The sequence below is a fragment of the Sylvia atricapilla genome, chromosome Z (assembly GCF_009819655.1).
Source record: "Sylvia atricapilla isolate bSylAtr1 chromosome Z, bSylAtr1.pri, whole genome shotgun sequence".
NCBI classification, from domain to species: domain Eukaryota; kingdom Metazoa; phylum Chordata; class Aves; order Passeriformes; family Sylviidae; genus Sylvia; species Sylvia atricapilla.
Window position 1 is genome coordinate 43,957,654 of NC_089174.1, and position 25,091 is coordinate 43,982,744.

The following is a 25,091-nucleotide window of genomic DNA, read 5'->3' on the forward strand; positions in this document are numbered from 1 at the left end:
AAGCATAAGGTAGAAATTGTAAAATTACTATTACTGGATAGTATATATGACCAATACATTAATATAATATATATTGCCAATATAATTAATATATACTATATTAATAGATAACAGGTATTATGTGTTATCATACTGAGAAAAGGTGGAAAAAATCATCATAGCAAATTGCCTGAAAAAAAGCAACACCTTATTCTTCTGCATAAACAAAAAGATATTGCTTTGTAGAGTGGCATGCCTTTTACCTCTATTGTCTTTTTATTTAAAGCTTCAATAGATTTTGGCTTTGTTGTTGGGAAATACTTGATTAAAAGAAGTAGGATGATGCAGGAAGGATTGTTCCATACAATAACGCCATATACCTTAGTGAGCCACAGATTTTTAGCATTTTAGCTTTAAAGGTTTACCCAATTTAAGCATTAAAAGTGCCAACAGTTTTGCTGTATATCAATTATTTACACACGCCATAATAAAATTATCAGGAGGAGACTACTGAATAGTTTGAGAGCTATGAGAGCTCATTCTGTTAATTTGCACTGGACTGAAGCCTGGCACATTTCTGGCTTTTCTCAATATTTTTAAGACTGTGCTTAACAGCAAGGTGTACTTCTGTAAAGATTTAAACCCTAGGCTCCTCGGCAGGAACAGATGAATTTGACTCTTAGAGACTGATACATTATCCAGCGTATTTTTGATCATGTAAGGATCACACTTAGAGCACAGTACGCCCAGGTCACAGGTTCCATCCCTGTATAGGACGTTCACAGAAGAGCTGGCCTCAATGGTCCTTGCGGGTCCCTCCAACGCAGAATATTCGGTGATGCTGTGAACACTGCTTCTGCAAAGCACACTGGACGCACAACTTTGGAACGGTCGCCCATGAAACAAGGAGGAGTTAAAATAATTCAAGCCGACGGACAATGAAAAAGCCTGTGAACAATCACAACATTCCATTTTACATTCACTTAAGGACAGCAGTAGGAAGGGCAGAGACACGGGCGGGGGGCCCTGGGCGGACAGAGCCGGGGTGCTGCGCTCCCTGCGGGCCCGGGCACGACGGGCTCGCCGAGGGCTGCGGGACGGGGGCCGCGGCCGCCGCGGCCCCTCGGGGCCAGGAGAGGTCCCGGCGTGGCACTGCCTGGCTGCGGGACCCCCCCGGGCCGCCCCACCGCCCGCCCCTGCTGCGACGGGTCCCGCGCCCTCCCCTTCCTCCCCCCGCCCCGCAGGGAACCTTTTAAGAGGAGGGGGCAGCATCTGGAGGGCTTGGGCGGGGTATTGGGCTGCTCCTGCCGGAGCTCCGGGACTGAGTAGGACGGCCAAACCCAAAGACTAACGGGGGGGGGGGGAGGGGGGGAGGGGGGAGGGAGGTGGAAAAAGGCAAAAGAAAGGGGGGGGGGACCAACAAAACAAACCAAAACAACAACAACAACAAAACCCCAAAACAAACAAACAAACAAACAAAACCAAAAACGGGAGCTGCGGAAGCAGGGAAAGGTGGGGCGACAAAACAGAAAGCGCAGAGGGACGCGGTCCGCAGGCTGCGCTCAGCGCGGGGATGGTGCGCCCCGGCGGGCTGTGCCTCCTGCTGCTGCTGCTGCTGCAGGGCTCCCTTCTCCTGCTGCTGGCCACAGCCCGGCACGGCCGAGCCGCCGCCTGCCCGCTACGCAGAAAGGTAAGCGCCGCCCGTGGTGCCCTCCTGCCTTGGGGTACCTCCTGCTCGGGGTGCGCTGCCCTCTGCCCCGCCCCGCGCCGGCAGCGCGGGGGACGCGGGCCCGGTCCCCTCGGGGTGCGGGGACGGCGGGCGGGATCGCCCCGGCCGCGGCGCCATCCCCTCTGTCGGGCGGGCGACGTGCGCCGAGCTCGGGCAGCGAGCGCTTGGCAGCGGTGCCGCGGGACTGTGCGGCAGGGCGCTGGGGCCGTGCACCCATCCCAGGGGGCTGACGGAAGAGCGTGACGGGGGAGGAGGACCTCGGGGTGAACCTCAGCAGGATCTTTTGCGTGCGCTGACTAGGACGAGCCGCGATGCTCGCCAGAAGAAGATAGTGGATGGGAGTGACTTGCTGCCGCCGCCCCACGCAGGGGTATCGCCTAGTCCCAGTTCGGAACGCCGAGCGTGCTGGAACAAGTTCGGGCCCGCAAATTGCCATTTGGCGTGAAAACATGGTTACACGTTATGTGAGGATCTTCTCGTCTCCTAAAGTCAGCAGTTTGACTGCTGTAGCCAGGAGCATGCAGTGACTTAGCTCCGGAGGGTGGTTACCAGAGCAGAGCATCCCTGATGCGGGTTAAGGCTGATCTTAAGGCCAGTGTGAAGTTTGTGTAGACAGTGTCTGTCATTTCTGTGAGAAATCAGAAAAAGTCGTTCTGAGATAAAAGTACCAAAAATCATGTAGGAAAAGCCTTCTTGAACTTATATTGTGTTAACAGGCCATCTGTGCTGTCTGTTGGCATCTGCTTGGACCTGATGTGCTCTGGCATATGTGTACCACCACTTCACCTTCCCTCCCAGGTGGGGTAACTCCATCAGCACAGATCGTAAGGAAACTGGAAGGTCTTAGAAGTAAGTGCAGACCTGCTATACTGGAGAGGTGCTGAAGCCACAGCAGGCTCACTGCAGGGCACTTGTGAGAGTTTTGCAACTGAAGAAGATCTGCTCTGTGACTTCACTCCACTCTCTCACCTGCTTATGCACCTACATGTAGCCCTCGTTCCTGGGGCCTTCCTGCCTCTATGAGCATGCTGGCTCCCCAGAATACATTCTAGGATCTAGGGCATTATGGAATCAGCCATGTGCCAAGTTACTTGTGCTTCACTGGAGGTGTCTGCTTGAGCTTCAGTTAAACAGCCGTGTGGGATGGTGTCTTTACAATTTGCTTGGAACCAGCTCGACAGCTGGATTTGTAGGTGGCCAGCTGTGACACTGCCATAAAGCCAGGTCAAGCCTTTGGAGTGTGCGCCCCCTTTTCCTTTAGGGCATGAGGTGCAAAAGCCTGTGGGCTGGTACGAAACTACTGCAAGGAGCTAGTGAGAGCAAAGACAAAAAAAACAGCTCCTGAGCAGAAGTCATACTTGTGGAAATTGATAACTTCACACAGATTTGGTGGGACATGCAGGAAGTTTTTCTCAGGCACAATTGACTGGATTTCTGCCGGTTGCTAGCAAGACTGGAGGTGAATGTGTTAATGGTAGGTAATTATCTGCTGATTACTCTGTCATTAAAATGTGGAACCACCTGTAGTTCTGGAATAGGCAGGCTGTTTCCGAGGGTCATTAGGACAGTGGTAATAACCACACTGTCTAGGAATAGCAGCATCTGCCTTATTTACAAAGCTGGTGAGTTTATCCTTATGACTATTTACACGAACTCCTTAGGAAAAATATAATGTCTTGTTCCTGCATCACCACGGGTAGATTTTTAATTTACTTTAGTTTTTTATAGGATTCCTTTTCTTACCTCTCATAGACAGGTCTCACTGTCTTCCTTTTGTCAGGTTGCCTCAGTCTCTGGCTTGAAAGAAGTATGTGTGTTGTCTGAAAAACTGCTTTTTTAAGGAATCAACCTATAGTACTTCAGAGGGCTTTCTCAACGTGACTACAAATTATAGTTAAAGCAGCAACCAATAATGTGCCTATCATTCTCAAAAAGAAAATTTGAAAGCAGTTAATTTAAAATAAAAGTATACTGGAATCTTCTTGGGTTGTATTCCAGATACTAACTAATGTGGTTTGGTATGGCTTTCTTTTTGCTTAACATTGGAGTGTATTGGGGAAATCAAAGCCAGACATCAGGGATTAATTGTGGAATGCTTGTAGTTGTAGTTGGTTAGTATTTTATGATGTGTTGTTCCTGATGAAGGGCCAATGAATTAATTTATATGGCTACTTTTCCCCATATCTGCCCTTCAGCAAAGAAAGTAATCTGTCTGTTCTTAACCTGTGACTTTTTAGTCAAAAACTTTGTTTTTCAGTTCTGGCACTTTGGCTGTGTTCTTTCAATAGCTGTAGCTAGTGCAGTGTTTATCCCCAGGTGAGTTCTGCTTTAAGTCTTAAGCTGAGTGTCAGTGATGCAGGTGGGCAAAAGCTCAAGATGAGTACTATAAAAATGTGGCTAGCATTTTTGTATACATTACCATGTTTTCATGGGCATGTAATGTGGTGAGTAAAATCTTTGCCTCAATTAGGTATAAAGGAACATGACAAGATAGGATGCCAGGATAGATAAGAGAGAGGGAGAAAGCCATATAGGGAGGATTTAGGGCTGCCTGCCTGGGTGAAATATTGCATTCCACGTGCTTTGGCTTCTGTAGCAAGCAAGAAAAATAAGGCACAAGAATATTGTGGATTGAGAAACAGTGCAGTTCTAGTGTGAAGTTTGGAAGGTGTGGCTGTGAGGTCAACTGGTGAATATTAGGGGTCCTGAAAGACAGTGAAAGACAGAGGGCCTCCTTGATTGTTCATATCTGGAATTCCCATCCAGTTCTTCACACTCTAGACAGCAGTTTTCCTTTCCCTCTTCATTCCTCACATCACCACAGCTTTCTGTCTTTTTTCAGTTCAGTTTTTTATATTCCCATGCTCTTCTAGATGTTTGGAGTGCTGTCACTAGACGAATTCTTTGCTTCTCTTGGTGTTTTTCTGAATTGTTTTCTGGATCTTTGCCAGTTTTACTCTTGTTAGTATGCCATTCAGCCCAGTTTGAGCTAGTTCCTCTGAAAAAAAAATACACTTTCTCTGATTTTCTTTGGCACTTCTCTTGCAGAAGATTCATTGCTGCCTCACTTCAAGTGATATATGATATCTGACGAGCACAGTAGTATTTGTGTATTTGAAGACTAAAGGTTGAATCCTGTAACAGATCTATAGATTGTGCTGGAAAAGCAAGCTGCTGGTGCTAGTTAAAATGAACAAAATCTGAGGCTTTGGGGTTTTTTTGTGAAAAAGAAGGAACCTCAGCTCCCAAGGAAATACCCTTGATGTGCACTGTGCTTTTCCAGAATTTTTGCAGTGGCTGACACCGTTGTCCTGTCATGTTGGGGAAATGCTCTCTGTCCCTGTGTGTCCCCATTGCACCTCAGTGGACAGTGAGTTTGTCCTGTGTAGCCTTGGTTGAGAAGGAGGCTTTCCAAGTCTTGTGGTAGAGAGTGGATCCCACAAGCCCCAGTGCATTCTCTGTGAGAGTGTCAGCTTTGTCACCTGAAGAGGTAAGGGAAAGGAGGAGGGACCATGCCATGGTGCTGAGCATTCAGAAATACCTTGATTTGATGACTCCTTGGATCTTTGTGGGCAGCAAGTTGGGAGACCTGTGTTCTTTTGTGAGACTGCCACTCTTTTCCCTTTCTCAAGGTTTTTCCCCTGATGAGTAATGCATTGAGTACCACCTGTAAATTGTAGAGTGAAGACAGAAATATGTATCCATGCATCTTGATCTATGCTACTGGAACTGAAATTCCTTAAGTTGTACAGCCTAGCTGCCATAAGCCTCCAGGACAACCCTTTGACTGTAATTAATTTTAAAACACCTGTTTGTTTGTTTTTGTTTTTGTTTTGGTTTGTTTGTTTGTTGCAACAGTTGTATTAAAGAATTTTACTGCAAAGGAAAATTGGGGTTCAGCAGTTTTATATACTGCATGCTCTCAGGGAAGTGAGGTAGTACAGTGATGGTGTGTGGTGTGATGCTGAACAAGCCTCAGTACTGCTCCTGTGCTATTTCATGGCAACCTAGAGCACTGTTTAACAGCTTCCCTTTTATGGTATTGGGGTGAGATTATAGCCTTGCTTTTCGCTCTCTGAGGCTACATTGAGACATGTGGGAGCTCCAGGAGGTGGGCAGGGAGATGGGAGTGCCTGAAGATACAACAGGGGAAGACAGACCTGCTCAGGCACAACAAGGGGTCGACCCCTTCCCCACTCGCACAGAGCAGTAACTGGAGGCTCTTTGCAGAGGTCTGGCACAGAGGCAGAGCACTGCTGGCATTCCAGTCTCTGCTTCAGAAGGAAAAGGAGATGCCAAGAGAGTCCAAGGCACTAGCATGTCCGGAGCAGCTGTAGTACCACTTCTGGAGGGAGAGTGAACTTTGTGAGCTCCCCATGTACCGTCACTTGCTGGTGCCCAAAAACTGATTCTGCAGGGTCCAAGGATTTTCCCCTCAGTGGTAGGAAACTGAGGTTTCCTTGTCCTCTCAAGCTCCAGGCTTTCTGTGAAGGAAGGTCTGAGTGGTGTTTAGGGTGATTTTTCAAGTTCATGACTACTTCTTTTGACATGCAAGTGTCAGCTATAGTGCTCAGCTGCTTTGCTTTATAATGTCAGGGTCTCGAGAGCTGTGTGAAAATTTTTGCTATATCTCAGCCTGCTTTCCTTCTGCCCATGGTTTCACACGTTTCCTATTAACCCATGACACTGTGCTAGAGGCTCTTTAAAGGAAGACTTCATGTACTCTGTGATGAGTGCCTGATGGCCTGTTTTATTTCTTCATAGGTTCCACTGGCAGCTGGCAGTATTACTCTGCATTTAATATCTGATTGTGAAAGTTGTGGGGATAAGCAGAGGAAAAAAAAAATAGTATAATGCAAAAAGCCTTTCTGGCTGGGCTGTGTGCAGAAGTCCAGAGCAGTGCTAATGATCATGTTGAAGTCTGGTACCAGTCATCTGGACTTGAGCCTTCTGGCTGGATTTATTGAGGAGCTAAAATCGGTTGACCACTTGTTCCATACAATTCTTTGCAGTCATACCTGGTTTTGTACACTCCCACATACATGATCAGACTTGTGTGAAGAGAAGGAGTACAGACCTCCTAGCCTCATGCCTGTTCCAGGTCCCTCCTCTGTCTTTATACTCATAGTAGATAGAAAGCAGTCATTCTGCTTCGTCCTTGATGCCTCAGCATTACTTCCAGTTCGTGTCTCACTGCAGTGACATGGCCTTTCATTTTCCCCTTCTGACTAATGTTGGGGAGAACCTTGTCTCATTTTCCCTCTTGTTTAACTCGGCATATTCATTCTTCTGTATCCTTTCCAGGTCTGTGATAGATTTTTATTCACCTGTTGCCTTGTATCTTTTGTACCTCCTGATGCTTTTAATGTTTGTTCTCCCTTCTTCTTATGGTCTTCCAGGAGAGTTTTTGTGCTCTGTGATACAGGCGTGCATTCCAGGACTGTCCTGTAGGGTTTGGAGTTGTAGAATGGTGTTGATATGTTGCAGAACAGTCTGAAGAGCCCTTTGGAATATGTTTGGTTTGTACAGTGCTCCTGGGCACATGGTGCAGTTCTTGGTGCTCTTCTGTGCAGCTCAAGGAGTTGGACTTCAGTGATCCCTTTGTGTCGCTTTCAGCTCAAGATATTCTATATTCTATAGTCCATGCAGGTGAAGTGGACTGCTGGTAGCACTTTGCTGAAGTGGTGCCTGATCTGTGGCCTGGTTTTTGTGTACAGAGCTGCTGGAGAAGGCTGTCTAGGATGAACCACTGCAGAGCAGTGTTTAAGATTAACCTTTCTGAGTCTTTAGTGTCAGAAATTTATAGGCAATGTGCTTCCAGTAAATTCGTCCAAGCAGCCTGTTCTTCTTTTGGCAGTCAGGAAGGCTTCTTAGATCAGCACACATGCACAGTTAGCCCCAGTGCTGGAGTTTAGAGTTATCTGCTGGCTCAAGACTGACCAGATGTTTGAGTGCATCTGGAAGCCTGTTCTCTTACTTAGACATGCAAAGGCTACTTCTTCCTGTCTGTGCAGACAGACACTGCTTGTGTCTGTTGTTCCAGTAAGTACTGCTACACCACTAGGGTGCTGTAGGTGATGAAGGCTGTGCCTGCTCCGGGTGTAAAGTGAGTTGGAAGGATTCAAGCAGGATCCATGTTTTCCTGTGTGCTCTTCTGCCCTGTGGGAATACCACAGCTCTGTATTGAGGTATCTCAGGTGATGCTCTGAGGTGTATTTTCCAGCAGAACAAATTTAAATCTGATTCTGACATTCCTAAACCAATTTAAAAGAACAGATGCTTCTTTTTATTCCTCTGTGTTTACAAGTATATACCCTGAAACCACAGGCCAAGTTTGGCCTGCAGAAAAATCTTTAATTTCCAAGGTATTGCACACTCTTCTCTGCTACCCGAGAAATAGTACTGGGCTGTGAGTGGTCTTTATTGGGTGTCTGTCTGCCATGTACAAAACTTTATTTCTGCCTGCCCCAGCAAGTCTGCCTGCCAGCTGTGTTTTGTGTTACTCGTTTTCTCAGTGTCTTGCTGTTGTGGTGTAACCCCAGCTGTCAATCAAGCACTGTGCTCATTAAACTCCAATTCAGTATAAGAGAGTTTGCAAGAGAGCACTGGAAGGGTAAAAGTGTTGGGTTCAGATAATGACAGCTTAGTAACTAAAGCCAAATTCATGCACACAAACAAAGCAAAATGAGGAATTGACCATTTCCTGGGGCAGGCAGGTGTTCAGCCATCCCCAGGAAAGCAGGCTCCATCATGTATAGCAGTGACTTGAGAAGACAAACCCCATCATTCTGAATGTCCCTTCTCCTCTCCCCCCACCCTCCCAGGCTTTTTGTGCTGAGCATGATGTCATAGGTTATGGAATATTGCTTTGGTCAATTAGGGTCAGCTGTCCTGGATATATCCTCTCCCAATATCTTGTGCACCCTCAGCATGTGTGCTTGCATACATGAGCACTCCTCACACGATATGGAGAAAAAGCCTTGGCTCTGTGCAAGCACTGCTCAGCAATAACAACAACATCTCTGTATTGTCAGCACTGTTTTCTGCACAAATCCAAAACTCAGCTCCATACCAGCCACTGTGAAGAAACTTCACCCCAACCAAAATCAGCATACTCAAAGTGGGAAGTTCACCCATGATGCTGCACCACCTTCTGACTGTTGCAGCAGTTTCTTTGATGAAAGATGCATTGCTGTGCTGAAGTGAAAGGTGAAAGTGATAGAAATCCTCCTGTCCTGCTTTGCTTTAGCACAGTGATGCCAATTTTTGACTTGATGAAAGGCAAAAGTTGGGTAAGTGTTGTGCTTGAATCATGGTGTGCTAGGGCTGTGCTCTGCTGCTGCTTTTGTAGATATCCAGATGATGTATCAGGTGATGTTACTGTTGAGAAGATGCAGAGTTACCTTTCAGGAGGAGAAAGCCCAAGCCAATATTTGTATGTTTTTATTTAATGAAAATGGAATTTTTACCCCAGAACCTGAGAAAAACAATGGTCAAAGAGGAATTTATGTGAGCAGAGTCACTTTAGGAAAAGTCCATGCTGGCAAGCTGCTGAACCAGGTGACTTGCTAACTTGGCACCATGTTTTCCTTAAGCCCCCTGCTGCAGTGGCCTGGCATAAATGTGTGTACTTACTCAGCTGTGTCTCCCTCTCTCCCAGCAAAATGAGCTGAACTCCTTCCTGTGGACAATCAAGAGAAATCCCCCATCTTATTTCTTTGGCACCATCCATGTCCCGTACACACGTGTCTGGGATTTCATCCCAGAGAACTCCAAGAAGGCCTTCCAGCAGAGCCACATCGTGTACTTTGAGCTGGATCTCACTGATCCCTACACCATCTCAGCTCTCACCAGCTGCCAGCTCCTGCCACAGGGGGAGAACCTCCAGGATGTGCTGCCCCATGACATCTACTGCCGGCTGAAGCGGCACCTGGAGTATGTGAAGCTGATGATGCCGTCCTGGATGACCCCAGACCAGCGGGGCAAAGGGCTGTATGCAGACTACCTCTTCAATGCCATTGCTGGCAACTGGGAGCGCAAGAGGCCGGTCTGGGTGATGCTGATGGTGAACTCCCTGACAGAGGTAGACATCAAGTCACGAGGCGTGCCCGTCCTGGATCTGTTCCTGGCCCAGGAAGCGGAGCGGCTGAGGAAGCAAACGGGCGCTGTGGAGAAAGTAGAAGAGCAGTGCCACCCACTCAATGGGCTGAACTTCTCTCAGGTGAGGTGGAGTGGTGTGCAGGGTGCCAGGCTAACTGCTGAGCTGGATGTCTCAGCAGCAGCAGCATGGGTTGGGGCGTGGGATAAGTGCTTTCTGCCCAGAGACCTGTGTCTGCACCCTGCAGCCTGTGCCTTTGCCTGCATCCTCAGAAGAATTTGCTAGCGCAGGATATCAGGCCAGAGATGAATTCATCCAGGCCTGGCCCAGGAAAGCCTCTGTTCCACCCTCAGAGACACTGGACCTTTGGATATGTGCTCTCTGACCCTGACTGAGGCTGGGGTGCCTCAGGGCTGTCCTGCAGGAGTTCAGAACAGGCTGGGGCTCAGTGTCAAACTTGCTTTTGTAATAGCAAGTTAAAAAGAAAGAAGTGGCTACTTCGGGAAAGCAGGGATTCTGTGAGTAGTGTTGAGAATAATTGCTGGTTAGAAAGCATCATAATGAATATCTTGATACCCTCAGAAATAGGGGCCCAATATCTACATTGGGAAAAGGGGTTTTTTTGTTGGGATTTTTTTCCCCTTCCTTTCTTACCAGATGAGGGTCAGCACAGCACAGCTTTCTTCAGGGAGTTTCACAGACTAATACAGGGTCCTGTGCAAATGCCTTTGTGTTTGCAAACCTGTTTACACACGAACTGGTAGAGTTCAGCATTGTCGTTCATGCAGCAGAATCACCTCTCTGTTGTCCATGTGTTGGATGAGGTGCTCCTCTCTGAACAAAATACACCAGGCAGTAGTGTCTGTTGTTGTCTCTGCCCAGTGGGATCGGAGGAATAGTGTTGCTCTCTGTCCTGTGGTACGATTACTGCAGGGCGTTGCTGGTTTGGGGAGTGGAAGTGGCATTTACTTAGGAATGATCAAGACCTGCATTTTGCAGTATGGCCTAGTAGCACAAGATGGGGGGCCTTTTAGTCATAGGGCTGGGGAGTTTTGACTGATGCCTGACCTTCTCCCCTGCAGCCTGAAGCACAGTTTGGAAGGGAAGGAGCAGAAGGCGAGTGCAGTGCAGCAAGGGCAGTGACAGCAGCTCAGGACAAATGTCTGAAGTGCTGCTGCCCCAGACAACGTTGCTGGGGAATTCATGGTGCAGGGAATAGCACAACAGTCCAGGCTGCATCACTTGAGCAGTCCTTGACTGCAGGCAAGCCTTTTTTCCTTCTTTTCCATTGTTTGGAGCTGGGCAACCTCCTCTGCATCTTCAGTCTTTTGTTTAACACAGTGCTTTGAATGCTTATACTGTTGCTGTTTGCTTGCAACTAAACTGAGAATAGGCTGGGAAGTCCCTTCTTTTCTGCCTCTTACCTGGCTGGGTATTTAAAAACATTATTGCCCATGTTTTTCTTTTGCTGGCATTGCCTCTATATTTATTATGATAGAAGTGGAGACATAGGCATTTTTCTCCAGTGCCTTGTAAGAAAGTGGTAGGGAGACTGAGAAATGTTGATTGCAATTATTGCTAAGCTCAGGTAAATGTTGACTCTTAGACCTTCATAGCTTTCTTCAAAGAGAAGCTGCTTTTGTGCTGTTTTTCAGATGGGATAAACACCAAGTGATCCAAGAAGCTGCACAGGCAAGAGACACAGAGCTGCAAAATCCAGAATTGCATAGCTTTCTGAGAAGACCAGAGAGACAAAATCTGCATGAGTAACTTGCCTCTAGTTGGGAAAATCATACCCCATCGTTGACCCACGGCGAGTGGAGGTGTGCATTTGAATCATGAAGGCTGCAGCTCCTCCCATGCCTGCTCACTTTCCAGGGAAGGAATGTACTGTCCCTTGAGGGAGCAGGTCTGGAGCAGCTGCTGCACTGCAAATTCCCACCTCCGCTGCTGCCCACTACTAGATTTCCAATACAGGCAGCTCAAGGAAAGGGAAAACCAGAGGTAGATGATTTTTGTATTTCTAAGCCAATTTCATGGCTTAGAAACTGTCTTGTGAACTCTCATGGCTGGCAATTGTGTAAGTCTTTGATTTAAGAGCTTTTTTGTCAACTTGTTCAGGCAGTAGAGTTAATTATGTGTTTAATAGAAACCAAGCAGAGAGTTTGAAATAGGCTCTTTGAAAATTATTCTCTTTAGTGTGCTGCTGTTTGCAAACCCCCAGTACTGGACCACTTCTGTGACTGTTTTTCAAACTAGCAAACGCACAGGCATGACTTAGAAACTTCTGTTGGGGAAAGTGGAACAAAACCTATAGCCTAACACTGTACAAGAAATATCATAGAATCACAGAATGGCCTAAGTCGGAAGGGTGCTCAAAGCAGCTCCATCCCGACTACCATGAGCAAGGACACCTTTCACTAAGCGCAGATTTCTCAGAGCCCCATCCAACCTGGCCTCAAACACTTCCAGGGATGGGACATCTACAGCTTTTCTGGGCAACCTGTGGCAGTACCTTACCACTCTCACAGTGAAGAATTTCTTCCTAACATCTAATCTAAACATACTCTCTTTCACTCTGAAGCAACTCCCTTTGTCCCTTGTAAAAAGTCTTTCTTGTGGGTTTCCTTTCCATACTGAAAGGTGCATAATAGGTAACCCCAAAGCCTTCTCTTTCCCAGGCTGAACAATTCCAATTGTCTCAGCTTTTTCCTATAGGAGAGGTGCTCCTTTCTTCTAATCAATCTTGGTGGCCCTCTCTGGACCTACTCCAAGACATCCATGGTGCTGGGACCCCAGAGCTGGATGCAGGGTTCCAGGTAGGGCCTCACCAGAGCAGAGCAGAGGGGCAGAATCCCCTCCCTCCCCTGCTGCCCACGCTGCTTTGGATGCAGCCCAGGACACGTTTGGCTTTCTGGGCTGGGAGTGCCCATGGCTGGGTCATGTCCAGCACCGCCAAGTCCTTCTCACAGGGCTGCTCTCCATCTGTGCAGCCCCAGCCTGTGCTGATGCTGGGGGTTGTCCTGACCCAGGTGCAGCACCTGGCACTTAGTCTTCCTAAGCTGCATGAGATTCCTGTAGGCTCACTTGTCAAGCTTGTCCAGGTTCCTCTGGATGTCATCTAGGGAGACCCTTTTTTCCTAATAGCAGAATTACAGAGAAGTTATTTACTTAGCAGAGAAGCAAGTTTGGTGTTTTCAGTTTGTGCATAGGGTTTGCTCTTTTGCATCCAGAGTTATTCTTCTGGCTGGTAAGGCAGACTCCCAAGCCACTTCCAAACTATACATTGTTACTAGCTAGGTTCCTGTTTTTATCCATTCTATTGAACAAGGCCTTATTGGTGTATGGTATTGCAGGTGAAGTTCTGGAACAGTTTGTTGTTGTCTCCCTGGGCACAGTGCTTACTAACTCCAAAGTACAAACAGACCCAAATAAGCATCTTCCTTCTCCTTGTGAAGAGAGAACAGTAATAAATGAAAGAAAAAAAAAAAAAAAAAAAAAAAAAAAAGACAACCCACATACAACAGCCAACAGGGCCTATCAAGGGGGCTCTTTTTCTTTGGCTTTTTATAACAAAGACTTTTGATTTATGACTATCTTATTTTACCTGCCAAATCTCTCTATTCTTGCTCAGCTCAGACTGGCTGCCCACATTGCCAGATCATAAAAGTATTTCTGTTCAGTACACTATGATGTGTGCACAGACTGTGAAATACTTTACTGCCTTCTTAATCTGTCTGTCTTGTTCCAAGTTCTGTGCAACTTCAGGACTATGGAAAGATTAATTTGCTTCCATGCCAAGGCCATGGTGTTTATTTTTGCTCTTTCATGCTGTTTCCATCCTTGTTTGTCTTACAGACTTGTTGTCCCTCTCCACCTTATTTGCTGGATAGTGCCTTTCTTGTTACAATGAGACCCTATGTAGGTCTCATTCCTAACTGCATTTGGGCTTTGTAGCTAAGTGCAATCTGCCACTGCTGTCTTCCAGCACCTTTCCCTTCCAGCTCATCCTTTTCAGCTATGCACATGCTTACATGTTTGCTGCATTGGGGGCATTAGTGCTGCAGCCCAAAATAGCTTTGCAGGTGGCTTCAGTAGTGTCATCAACATCAGTTTAGTACTGTCTCAGAAAACGAGCAAGTGTTGGCCCTTGTACTGTGCCAGGCACTTCCTTTGGTACACTGTGGTGATGTTCAGGCTCTATTCCTCACAAACTGGTCTCAGCTTGAACATAAGAAGTTTAGACTCACATCTGCCCCTTGTGTGGACCCATGGTTAACTGTGTAAACACAGTCCAGCCATCACTACTTCCTAGCCACAACCCTGGCCAGTTTGGCTTTTCCAATACTGGGACACTTGGTAGAAGATTCTATTACCAGTTCTTGATTTGAGAACTGTTTCCACTCGTGACTTTCCTGTGGTCATGCCTTGTCACAGCATTCTTCCTGACTGAACCTCTGAATGCATTGCTGCATATTCAGATGTAGGCTTCAAAGCTGCTTGGGATGCAGTAGGAAGCTGAGAGCCAGAAAGGGCTGACTGCCCATGAAATCCTGGCTCCAAATCTGGGACTGAGCACTTGCAAGTATCGTCATTTCCATCTTTCAGCCAGTCCCTCATATAGTTCATTGCAAATTGGAAATGAAGCAAAATTTTCTACACTAATAATTTTGTATTGATTACGACATTATTTGTTTATGTTTCTACTCAAAAAACAAGCTTTGCAAGCACTGAAGTGCTGAGAGATTCTTAATTTTCCCAGCACTTCCAAGTTCTGGATCACTAGCATGACCATAAGAGCTGTAGACTCCTGCCTGGCAAATACAGCCCTTCTGACATAATAGCAACATCATTTTTGCTGCTTAATCTGCGTACCCACTTGGGTGAAAGGGCCACCCTTGTATAAAGTTACTGTTTAGGAAAAGTCTGTATTTGTGGGGAAACTAGGAAAAAAAGACTTCGTTGCTTCGTTACAAGTGTTACATGGTTTGTTGGTTGGTTTGAATTTTTTTCCTTTCTCAGGGGTTTAGAAGTGATGCCTTGAAATTAGGCACAGAAGATACAGTATGAAATGGTGATATTTGTGCTAGTCTTCTCATTTCAGGTAAAGGGGGCGTTTTGCTGTACTCAGCTGACCAGTTACAATAGTTGTCTTTAATTTGTGGGACGATGAGGCCAGATCTGGCAGTGTTTTCATTCACAAGACCTTGGTTCAGGCTCATCTTTGACAATGACAGTAATGGAGAATCTCAGAAAAAGAAAGAGCAAGGAAGAAAGAGCACATAGTACACAATCTGCAAAGAGGAGATTAAATTCTGTAGTTTACGTCCAAATTTGGAGCACAGCAAGGCAAAGAGCAGTTCCTTGATGAAGGAGCTGACAGAGGAGTAGAGCATTTTATTGGTAAACAAGTTGAATGGGACACTTCTTGCAGTAACCTGATTGCATCTGCTGCCCCAGAGGTATAACTTCAAGACTTATTTGTTAGAACCAGCCTTCTTTCTTCAGGTGATCAGGGAACATCAAGGTTTTGTGCAGATGAACTGGAGCTGGAACAACTGAATTGATCCTATTAGCATCTTTGGCTGCTGGAGGCTGTGACCTAGATTTGTTTTTGTTTTTGTTTCCAATTCATGTGTAAACAAGCCTGCAGATTCCACGTCTGAACATTAGGGGTGGGGAACAGGCTGACTGGTGGAAACCAAAATAACTAAGGCTTTGCATATCTATTGAAATAATTACAGTTCAATTAAGATCTTTTTAACTGTGTGGGGATTTCAGGGTTCTTCCCTCGGTAAAAGTGGCATTCAGTGGTGATATGCCGCTTCTGCGTTCCAAAGGGTGGGGAGTTGGTTTCAAACAGCCTGGACTCTGTGGTAGGGTTTTGAAATCCCTTGCGTTTGCACTCTATGTGCCTGTCAGCTAGCTGGATTTTCCCATTAAAAATGCTCTTAGCTCAGCATGTTACAGCAGAAACAGAAGACAGCAGGTGGCAAACCTGGCTTCTTCTGTCCTTGCTGCTCCCAAGGAGGTTCCTTGCAAGTGTCTGGCTGCCAGTTTTACAGTGTGAGTATGCCAGTGCACTTTCCTTTTCCACTCAGTGATCAAGGGCTGGGCAGTGAAATGTGTGCGCTGTTCTGAGAGCTCTTGTAACTGGGTTATCCTGCTAACTTCTGGAAGGTGGAGCTTGCCACTGCAAGCTGCAGAGGAGCATAGCCCTGTCAGCAGGCTGAGGGATGCCAGGCATCAGTGGCCATTCAAGGTAGCACACAGAAGCTCTGAGCTGAATGCTTTTTGGAACAGCTCAGCCAAAAGTACGGAGTGGGGATCAGGGCAGAGGTATGGCCTTGGCTTAGTAAGCTGTTCAGGAGTTGGTGCCCCTGTGTGTGAAGTTCTGCTCTACACATTCTCAAATTCTAACAGAATTACAGTGATGGATCATGGTCATCTGATGCTGTGGCTCTGTCAGATGCCTGATCCCAAGAGCTCGCTGCTTACTGCCATTACAGAACCCAAAGCATGGGACTGTAGCTGCCAGCTTTTCCCTTGGACAAACAGGTTGCAACTGGTCTGGACACCTTACAGGCATGTAAGGTGCCTGTAGAAGTTGCAGAAGACAGCTTCCTTTCACACCTAAAATCTGGGCTGCATTCCTATCACCCTTCTGTCCAGTACTGGTGAGATGGTACTTCTGTCCGAGACTGGATTGCAGGATCCATGAGGATCCCTGTTAGCTCCTGCATCCCAAATGACAGCATTTCTGACTCATGGCAATGGTCCTGAAGAATTGTTTTTAGTTTTCATCACTAAATTTAGATGAAAAATAAACCCCAGGTTTAGTTTCTTCTATTTGATTTTGTGAGGGTTTGTATTCCACTGAAGAGCCTCTGCTGTACTTGTATGAGCATTACAGCTGTAACCAGTTTGTCCTTTAATGTTCTGTTTGTTGAGCCTGTCCCAGAAGTGCACATTTTCTGTGTTTTAACTGTTGTCTCTTCCCAGGACTAGCAGCAGCTCTCTTGTGACTTGGCAGTCATTTGTGTGCTTGGTGCAGTGGTATTGTCACTGTCCTCATCTTTCCTTGTTTATGCATCTGTGTTTGGCTGTGGTTCTTTCAGGCACAGTGGTTTGCTGAGCGCTCATGCTTGGGGCTGTCAAATTCCTTTTTAATCACACTGTTTCCCAGGGAAGAAGTGTTGCTGTTGTTCTTGGTCCAGTCCATGTCTGCTCCCTGGTTAATGTGAACTTGCAAGTCAACTTACATGTTCTTTCTCATCTGCATTTACATTTTTAGGTCTTCTGAGTACTGTTTCTGCTCCCCATGTCTTCAGTATGTGAAGTATTGGTTTTGTATTTCTCTAAATTCCTACTGCCATACACTCTCTTGAGAAAACTGTTCCTATATGCTGTTGACTTACTGCAGAAAACTTGCAAAACATTATCAAGGTTTTTGGAAAGAGTATACTGTTCCTATTATACTTGTTGTCTTAAAATGTCTATATCCTATAATTATTTGTAATAGTCTTTGTGAATGCTTTTATTAGATAATTTGAAAGATTGATTGCAAGTAGGATAAAGCTGAACATAGTTTTAAGATAACAGTCTCTTTTTCTGACCTAAGGCAAAAAGGAAAGAGTAGGAACTTTTTTTTTTTTTTTTTTTTTTTTTTTTAATAATACAGGAAAGATTGAGTTCTTCAATAAAATTCTTAAAATCCAGCAAGCTTAGCAGCTATATGCACATCCACACCAGACATCATCCACTTACAGCATGTGTGGATGAAAGATGCTCAGACACCAAGGTGTGTGAACAGTTTCAAAGAGATTAGACAGATGAATGAAGAACAATCACACCAGGTAATCTCATACATGTCCCAAATGCCATCTCTGGCTCAAGACATCTTTCAGCCCCTGACAGCTTGAATTGAGGGCAGGTGTGAGTGGAGGAGTTGTTCTGTGGGTTGTGGGCTTCTGCTCCACTGGTAAGATGTGGAGTGCTTGTTCCCAAAATGTAAATAAGATGGGCTTGGAAGCTGATATGTAATGGGTCAGCTGAAGTAAGCTCAGCAATGTCCCTGCTGGAGCATTCAGATACCCACATGTTCTCCCTTTTCACAGAATATATCTTCCTTGAGCAGGCAGAGGTCACATGTGAACAGATGAGTAGGTGGGGAGCAGTTGGCTGTGCAGTCTTACACTAGGGAGAAGTTAGGAAGGTTTATCCATAGATCTGTCAATTAAATGTGTAACAGTGTTTAGTCTGCAATTAACTGTGATGTCAATCCTGTCCTATTACTGTTTGAGAGAAGATTTAGGTAACTGGCCCTGTTAATTTCTCGGGTTTTTTTGTTCTTAACAAGATTAGCAGGATTGCTAGCTTTAGCCATAACTCAGATTAATCTTTGACAAAAATAGATACACTTACTTGACTTCTGTGAAGTCAGGTCTGGTAGATGCATTACAACACTGTTCTAGCAAATAAAATTTTATTTTTTGACGGCAGATCTTATGTGCTTTTGTGTGACCTGTTTTGCTTTTTGAGTGCATTTGTTAGCAACACATAGTGTTGGAAATTGATTTGCATCTTACTCAAACCATTTGTTTTTATATTGATCAGTGTATTCCACTCCCTCAATATTCCCCAGACAGCACCATGTGAGAAAAGTATTTATACATATTTTGGGTCCATCAGGCTGTCAAACCTCAAATTAACTGAGGTTGTAACTATGCATCAAAGCTGGCTGAATTCGCTGCAAATAAATGAGCACTTCCAGGTGCTGTTTGATGCAGACAGCAAGCATTATCCCATTCTCTCCAAGGTTAAAGCTGAGATTCTGGCTGCCTTTGCTGAGTATGTCTGGTGGAGAGGTATGGTCACACTGGCCACTTGTAATAGCTGTAGGGAGAGACTCCACTGAGACGAGAACATTGTTTTGTGGTGAGAACATCATGCCTTTTTGCTGTCTTGAGAGCACCCCATGTAGAGTTAGCCCCTCTGCCTTTCAGCTGGCTCATAGGAATGTCACACAGGATGAACCATCATACCTCCACCAAGGACAGGAGTTTCATGGTGTGCTTCACTTGGCTGAGTGGGGAGCCTGTACAAACCCTTTTTCACTTATGTTTTAGAGCAATCAGCATAGGATGACATCATACAGTTCTTTATCTTTGGTCTTCCATCATCTTTTCGCATTTTGAAGAGCTTCCTCCAAGCTCAGGGGAAGTGTTTGTGTTTATCATGGAAACATATTGTATGAAGAATACCAGATGCTCTACAGTAGCAGGAGGGCTGGAGCCCTGCTCTGGTGCTGGAGGTATGCCAGCACAAGGTGGTGCTGAGGACTCTGGTACTGACACTACAGTTCCCCTGATGCAGCACAGGCCACATTTTCAGTTTTGTCAAGTAAAAACTTTACCTGTGTTTGGGATACTGGACTAGCTGCTTAAAGATTTTAACCACTGAGAAAATTTCATCTAGACATTGCCCTAAACATCTTCCTGCCTCTCCAACTTCAAACCTTTGAGTCGTGACTCCTGCACACACCTAAAGAACCGAAGTGATAAGCAGGTTTTGGTGTTGGTTTGGACTTGTTTTGCAGAGGGGAGCTGGCTAAATCACTCAGATGCTCAAAATCTACTGGTTTCTTCCCACATTTTTCCTTCTCTGCCATCTGAAGGTGGGCAAGTTACGTCAGAATCTATTGGTAAAGAAAACTGAAGCAGCTTAGCTTTCCATGGTTACACAGGATCTACACAAAGCTAGCTCTCCCTGGTGTTTCACTAGACATCTCACTCAGGGCTATGCAGCTTTGAGAACTCTGCTTGCTAGCCTAGACCAGAACTGTTTCAGCAGAAAAGACATGCCCTTAGCCCCAGTGCCTATAATCATACAAGAACTCCCTCAACTTCTGTGTATGCCTGAGGAAATTCCTGCCTCTGGAGTTTCAGCATAATCTCCTAAAGTGCAAACATACCAAACTCTTGGGTAGCTCTTTGAGAGAGAAACTAAAATCCTGTCACTGTTGATACATTTGACAAAATGATCTCTGGAAGTTTTTAGAGCTGAAATGTCTGTACTTAAGTAGTTGCAGATATCCTGATATGAGGCATATCTATACTCTCCTTGAGACCAGAGTGAGTAATGTCGGCAGGTAATAGTGGGTAATATAGACATTTCAGTCTTGTGTTGGCTAGTGCATTTCCAGTTTTGCAGCAGCTTGTATAAATGGCTTGACTCTGTAAAATGCAGACATGTCAGGAGTGTTTGGAAGCTTCTAACAGAGGCATTTCTGTTAGAAGGCATTTAATTTCTGAAACAAATGACAGTGTACAGACTAAGTCCGAGCTCATGTACAGCCTCTGCTGCTCAGCCAGTGTACAGTAACTTGGTATGTTAGGGAAATTTGATCACAAGTTTCACCCCTGTGTGAATTTATAAGGCCTGTTTAATAAAGATAAATGAACTGTTGTTGCAGCTGGAGTCCCATGGGATAAACGGCATTTTTGTAATGTTCAAAAGCAAAGTAGCTACAGCCTTGTTTTCTAGGAAGGATGAGAAGGTGACGCCACATAATTTTTATCTGCTTCGAAGATGTTGGTAAGTCAGAAGAAGAAGGCATGGAAAGCTCAAGGTTTTAGCTGATCAGCAGGGGATAGAAGTATCTGTTATGAGTATTGCACAGTGCCTGGGTGAGCATCTCCTTGAAACTCTACCAGAGGAGAATAAGAGAAAAATTATGCTCTCATTTAGGTACTTCAGCACTCCGAGAAAGCTATTCACATAAAACACATATGTGAATAACACTGTCTAGAAAGTACTTATGCTGTCTTGGACTAATGCAATTTCAAATATCATCTGAGTTAATAAAAAATGAATGAATCACTGAACTGAAAAGGATACTTGCTTAGGTACAAATAATAATGACTGAACTTTATTTTTATGTGAAAGAGAATATATAGTCCCAACCAATAAGATTAGTGCTCTAAGGGAGGTCAGTTTTTTGAAATGGAAAATAATTATAGGCCAAATGAAGTAGACAGAAAGCATAAAAATGCGAATGGTAATTGGGAATTGTTCAAGAATTCTAATTAGATCCCTGAGAAACCACAATTCTGCATTTGCAAAGACAAATTTTTTAATTTTAAGGAAAGCTGGTTTGGTTAACAAAGGACATTAAAGCAGCAAAAAACCTCAAAATACAATTAATAGAAAAATAGAGCAAGCAACATAAACAAGTAATCTGCAAGCAAAGGTAGACAATTCATGGGGGAACTGAAGAGTACCAGTGAAGAGTTTTTGGGCAGCAAATTTAACAATAAGAAGGGATTCTTTAAATGTATCAAGGATTCTTGAAATGCTAGGAGTGGTTTAGGCTCCATACTGACTAGGGGTGAAAAAGCATGCTGAAAAAGCAGTGGCAGAAATAATTAATAATTATTTTGTGATGTTTGGAAAGGAGAAGACTCTGTATTTGTAGCTTATCATTAGAGAATGTTTTCTGCATTGCTGACAAATTGCTTCCAGTAATTAGGAAAAATGTTAAATGTTGTTGTTTTTAAATGTTCAAAACAATGGTTAACCTAAAGTCCATAATTTTTAGAGACTAAGACAAGGAGCTCTTTGAATCATTAATTGCACTTGAAAAAATTCAGAGAAGTGGAAAAAAAGCTACTGTAAGAGTTTATTCTGGGGCAAGTAGGGAGTAGCCTGCCAGACTACCTGAAGTTCAATTTGGTTAGGGCACAGAAAGTCTGATAAGCTCTACAGCTAGTGAAGAATTGAGAGAAGACAGTATGGTACTAGACAATTTTCCCTGAATGGTAAGCTGGCTTTGTCAGAAAACTTCTTCATATGAGTATGATTTTTGGTAATAATTGGAGATACAATTGCACATAGCTTTGGAAGCTTTTGAATTTGTTCCTGGTGATACTCTGATAAAGGAGTACACACGAGACAAAATCAAAGTGGCTTATTGTAAATAGCCTGGAGTATTTGTGCATTCTTATGAAACAGCTGCAGATGGGGAGTCATCCTCCACCAGTGAGTAGGGAGGCTAAAAATAATTCTCATAAAGAAGTACTAAAGGTGTCTGTTCCTGGCCCTGCATTACCCAGTGGCTTTGTCAGTAATATAGCATAAATGCTGGCACAAGCGTGGGGATGCTTGGAGGGGATGTAGACAACAGGTCAGCTGTGGCAGCAGAGCTCAGTCACCTGAAAAGCAGGGCTCATCTGGGACTGTTCCGTGCAAGGATGTACATTTATAGCAAAGCACAGACATTGAGCTGGCAAGACTGGAGGCCTTGTCTGGAATATCCTGGTGGTGCAACGGGCTTGAAAGATACCAGTTAACATGACTGCCAAGCTCAGTAATTCAGCTGAGAAGGAACTTGCAGTCCTCAGGTGAGTGATAGGAATAGGGGAGAAATGTTCTGAGGACCCTAGTGCAGGAATGCTGCCTAGTCCTGGTGTCAGCACTTCAGAAAGCATTGAAGAGCTGGATATAGGCCAGGAAAGAGCTATGCAATTATTCCAGGACTTGAACACCAAGCTCTATAACAGGAAAGTAAACAAACTTGATCTAAAATGTTGTGTCCAGAGAAACAAATTGTTCCTTGAATTTTCTTGGGCATTTGAGGCAGCAGGACAAAATAATAAATTCTGTATGTCTAGTGGCCTAGATGTTGAGGAAACACGCTATTATCAGATTCAATATAATTGGTCTCTAATGAAGGCAATTAGCTAGTTTAACAAATTTTCTTAGGACCGAGTGGAACTGCCATTATTTAGACTTCAAGTTGCCACCAGGTATCTCTCTGAAACAGAAGCTGTTTCTAGGTAGCTGCTGATTTGTGCATGGTATCAATGTACATTTTGATCCATCTGGTCAGTGACTGTCTTTACATTAATGTGAAAGCAGAGCTTTTTTCTTACATTGAGGTGCAGGATGATAAGGTTTTCTAAAACAGGTACTGTGACTTCAGCAGGCAAGAATGAGGTGGCAGCTGCAGGTCAAAGCTGTGTGCTCTTTGTTGCACATCATCTGAAAATGGGCTGAGCTTTTAGGAATATTAAATGAATGTCAAGAAGAGGGGGTCTTGAGGTACTAAAGGCCCTTTTGCTAGCTTGTTCGAAATGCTCTCAGGCATCAGCTCTGTCTGTGTGTGTGTGTGACAGGAACCAAAAGACTCGTAGGTTTGCATGCAGTGCTGCAATGCCTGCAGAGAAAGATCCCTAAGGAGCAGGCACTACCTCTTTTGGAGTCTGTTTACCTGCTTAGCAAGGAATGAAGTGGGACCTTAAGGCTATAGTGTTGCCTGGAAGCCACATTCCTGCTCAGATTAGTCAGGAATAAGCAGCTGGAGTTCAACAGTGTCTTCATCTCACTAAGGCCCTGCCTTAACTTCAGTGGTTTACATCTGTTCCAGGACACTGTAAAGAGCCCAGTTCTGTCTGGCACAGGGTGGGGGCTGGCCCCTGGAGTGTGGCAGGTGCTGAGATGCATGGCAGGTGGACAGAGTGCTCTGTGTACATGTGGTATGACACTGTACCTTGCCATACTCTGTGCTGTCAAGTGGGGGGCTGGGATTTTGGTAAGTGATGACAACCCCTGCTTGTCATTGATGTGTGGCACTGAGCACAGGGAGCACCGGACAGATGAAGAATGATTTAAAAAGTACCTGAATTTCCAGGTCCCCTTAATTCAAGGCTGTCCTGGAATACTAGACTATACTTTCTTGTGTGCTCTTGTTAAGAAGGCTTGAATTGATTCCCAGAGCAGTGCTTTGTGGAGATTACTGGGGCAGCAACAGTGTCAGGGACCCTGTATGCATGGAGATTGGAAATTGTGGCAGCAGTGGTGATGGTAGGTAACTGAATTCACTCACTCCTCTTGTTTGTACTGTCAGTATTTCCTCCCCAGCTGAGGTTCACACTGTCTGAGGAAGCTGCAGCATGTCTACACAGTGGCACTGTAATTAATGCTCTGGGAGTAATCTAGTTTTTTTGCCCAAATTTTGGTTGTTACTTTAGGCTTGTCCAGTTTGACAGCAAAAGTTAAAATTTCCAACTACCAAATGAATAGTCGGAGCTCATTACCACTATAGCAAATCTGCTTCTAAAATGTCATTGTGTTGTCACTGTTAGAGATAGCATTGTAGTTACATGGGGTTATCTCTTCTGTCCTCCCTGTGCTCAGTGAGGACTGGAAACCTGGCTAAAGACATTGCCTTGCTTAGGTGATTTTCTAACAAGTAGTGTTTCAAGGCTACTATGGTGTTTTGAGGACCTATCTTGAGCATATCTACTCCTTGTTTTGGTGGATTAGGGAAGACAGGTTGCTTGTATTGCTGGAGCATAATGTTTTTGTAATTTCCAGGGATCATGGGCTTGCAGGGGGAAGTCCATGACACTGCTTTTGTGTTCCATTAACCATGTATGGTTGTGCACATGCAGCTGAGCAGACATCTAAAATTTAGACGAATTATTTCCTTGCCCAGGAACCTAAATGAATTAGAGTCTGATGAAGTGGTGTCAGGTCATAGGTTGGACCTGATGATGTAGAAGGTCTTTTCCAGCCTAGTTCATTCTGTGATTTTGTGTTACTATGAGACAGAAGAAGCTGGTGTTTCCACATATCAATGTCTTTAGGAGATGTATGTTCATCCATAATTGTTGCTTCCGTGTATCCATCTACCAACAATACCTCTCTGGAAGGAACCACCCCGCAGGTTTTTAGCTGAACTCAGAGCTGGTGGCTGTGGTTTGTCAGGGAGTGCAGGACCGGACGCTGGCATAAAGCAAGTTTTCAGGCAACGTACTGGAGTGATGACGACTGGTGATGATGATGGTAGCTCAGTAATATCTGCCCAGTTTACACAGTTGTGATCCCATGTGCTGCATGCTTTTCTATTCTTGCTCTTAATATAGATGGTGGAGATCTCTTGAGAGCCTGTTGGTTCAGGCTAGTCTGTAGAATTGTTGCATGGCACTAGACCTTACCAAGTCAGGGCATTTGCCATATGATGTATAGACAGAGTGGTCAATAGCTTTGGACACAGTGTTAAAAGAAACACTCATGTTCAGTACTACTTTCCCTTGAGCTGGGTTTTCTTCTCTCACCATCTAAAAAGCAGTGTGGTTTAGGGCAGATGATCACTGCTGATTACAGAAGTTAAATGCAACATTACTTTGTGCTCATGTGGTTGTATTCACAGCAACAACAAACCCCAAGGTGTGTGTGTAGCTGGAGAAGGAGGGAGATAAAAGTGTAGGGATCTCAGTTACT

General features: G+C 44.9%; 1 protein-coding gene across 1 annotated transcript in view; it reads left to right on the forward strand.

Annotated features, from left to right (window-relative positions):
- Positions 1–1,469: 1,469 nt before the first annotated feature.
- TRABD2A (TraB domain containing 2A) overlaps positions 1,470–25,091 on the forward strand; it is a 79,662-nt gene continuing 56,040 nt past the window's right edge. Inside the window, exons 1-2 of the mRNA XM_066338608.1 lie at positions 1,470–1,669; positions 9,369–9,929. Of these exons, the coding sequence (XP_066194705.1) occupies positions 1,553–1,669; positions 9,369–9,929 (678 nt within the window). The 5' untranslated portion in view covers positions 1,470–1,552. The remainder of the gene's footprint in view (positions 1,670–9,368; positions 9,930–25,091) is intronic.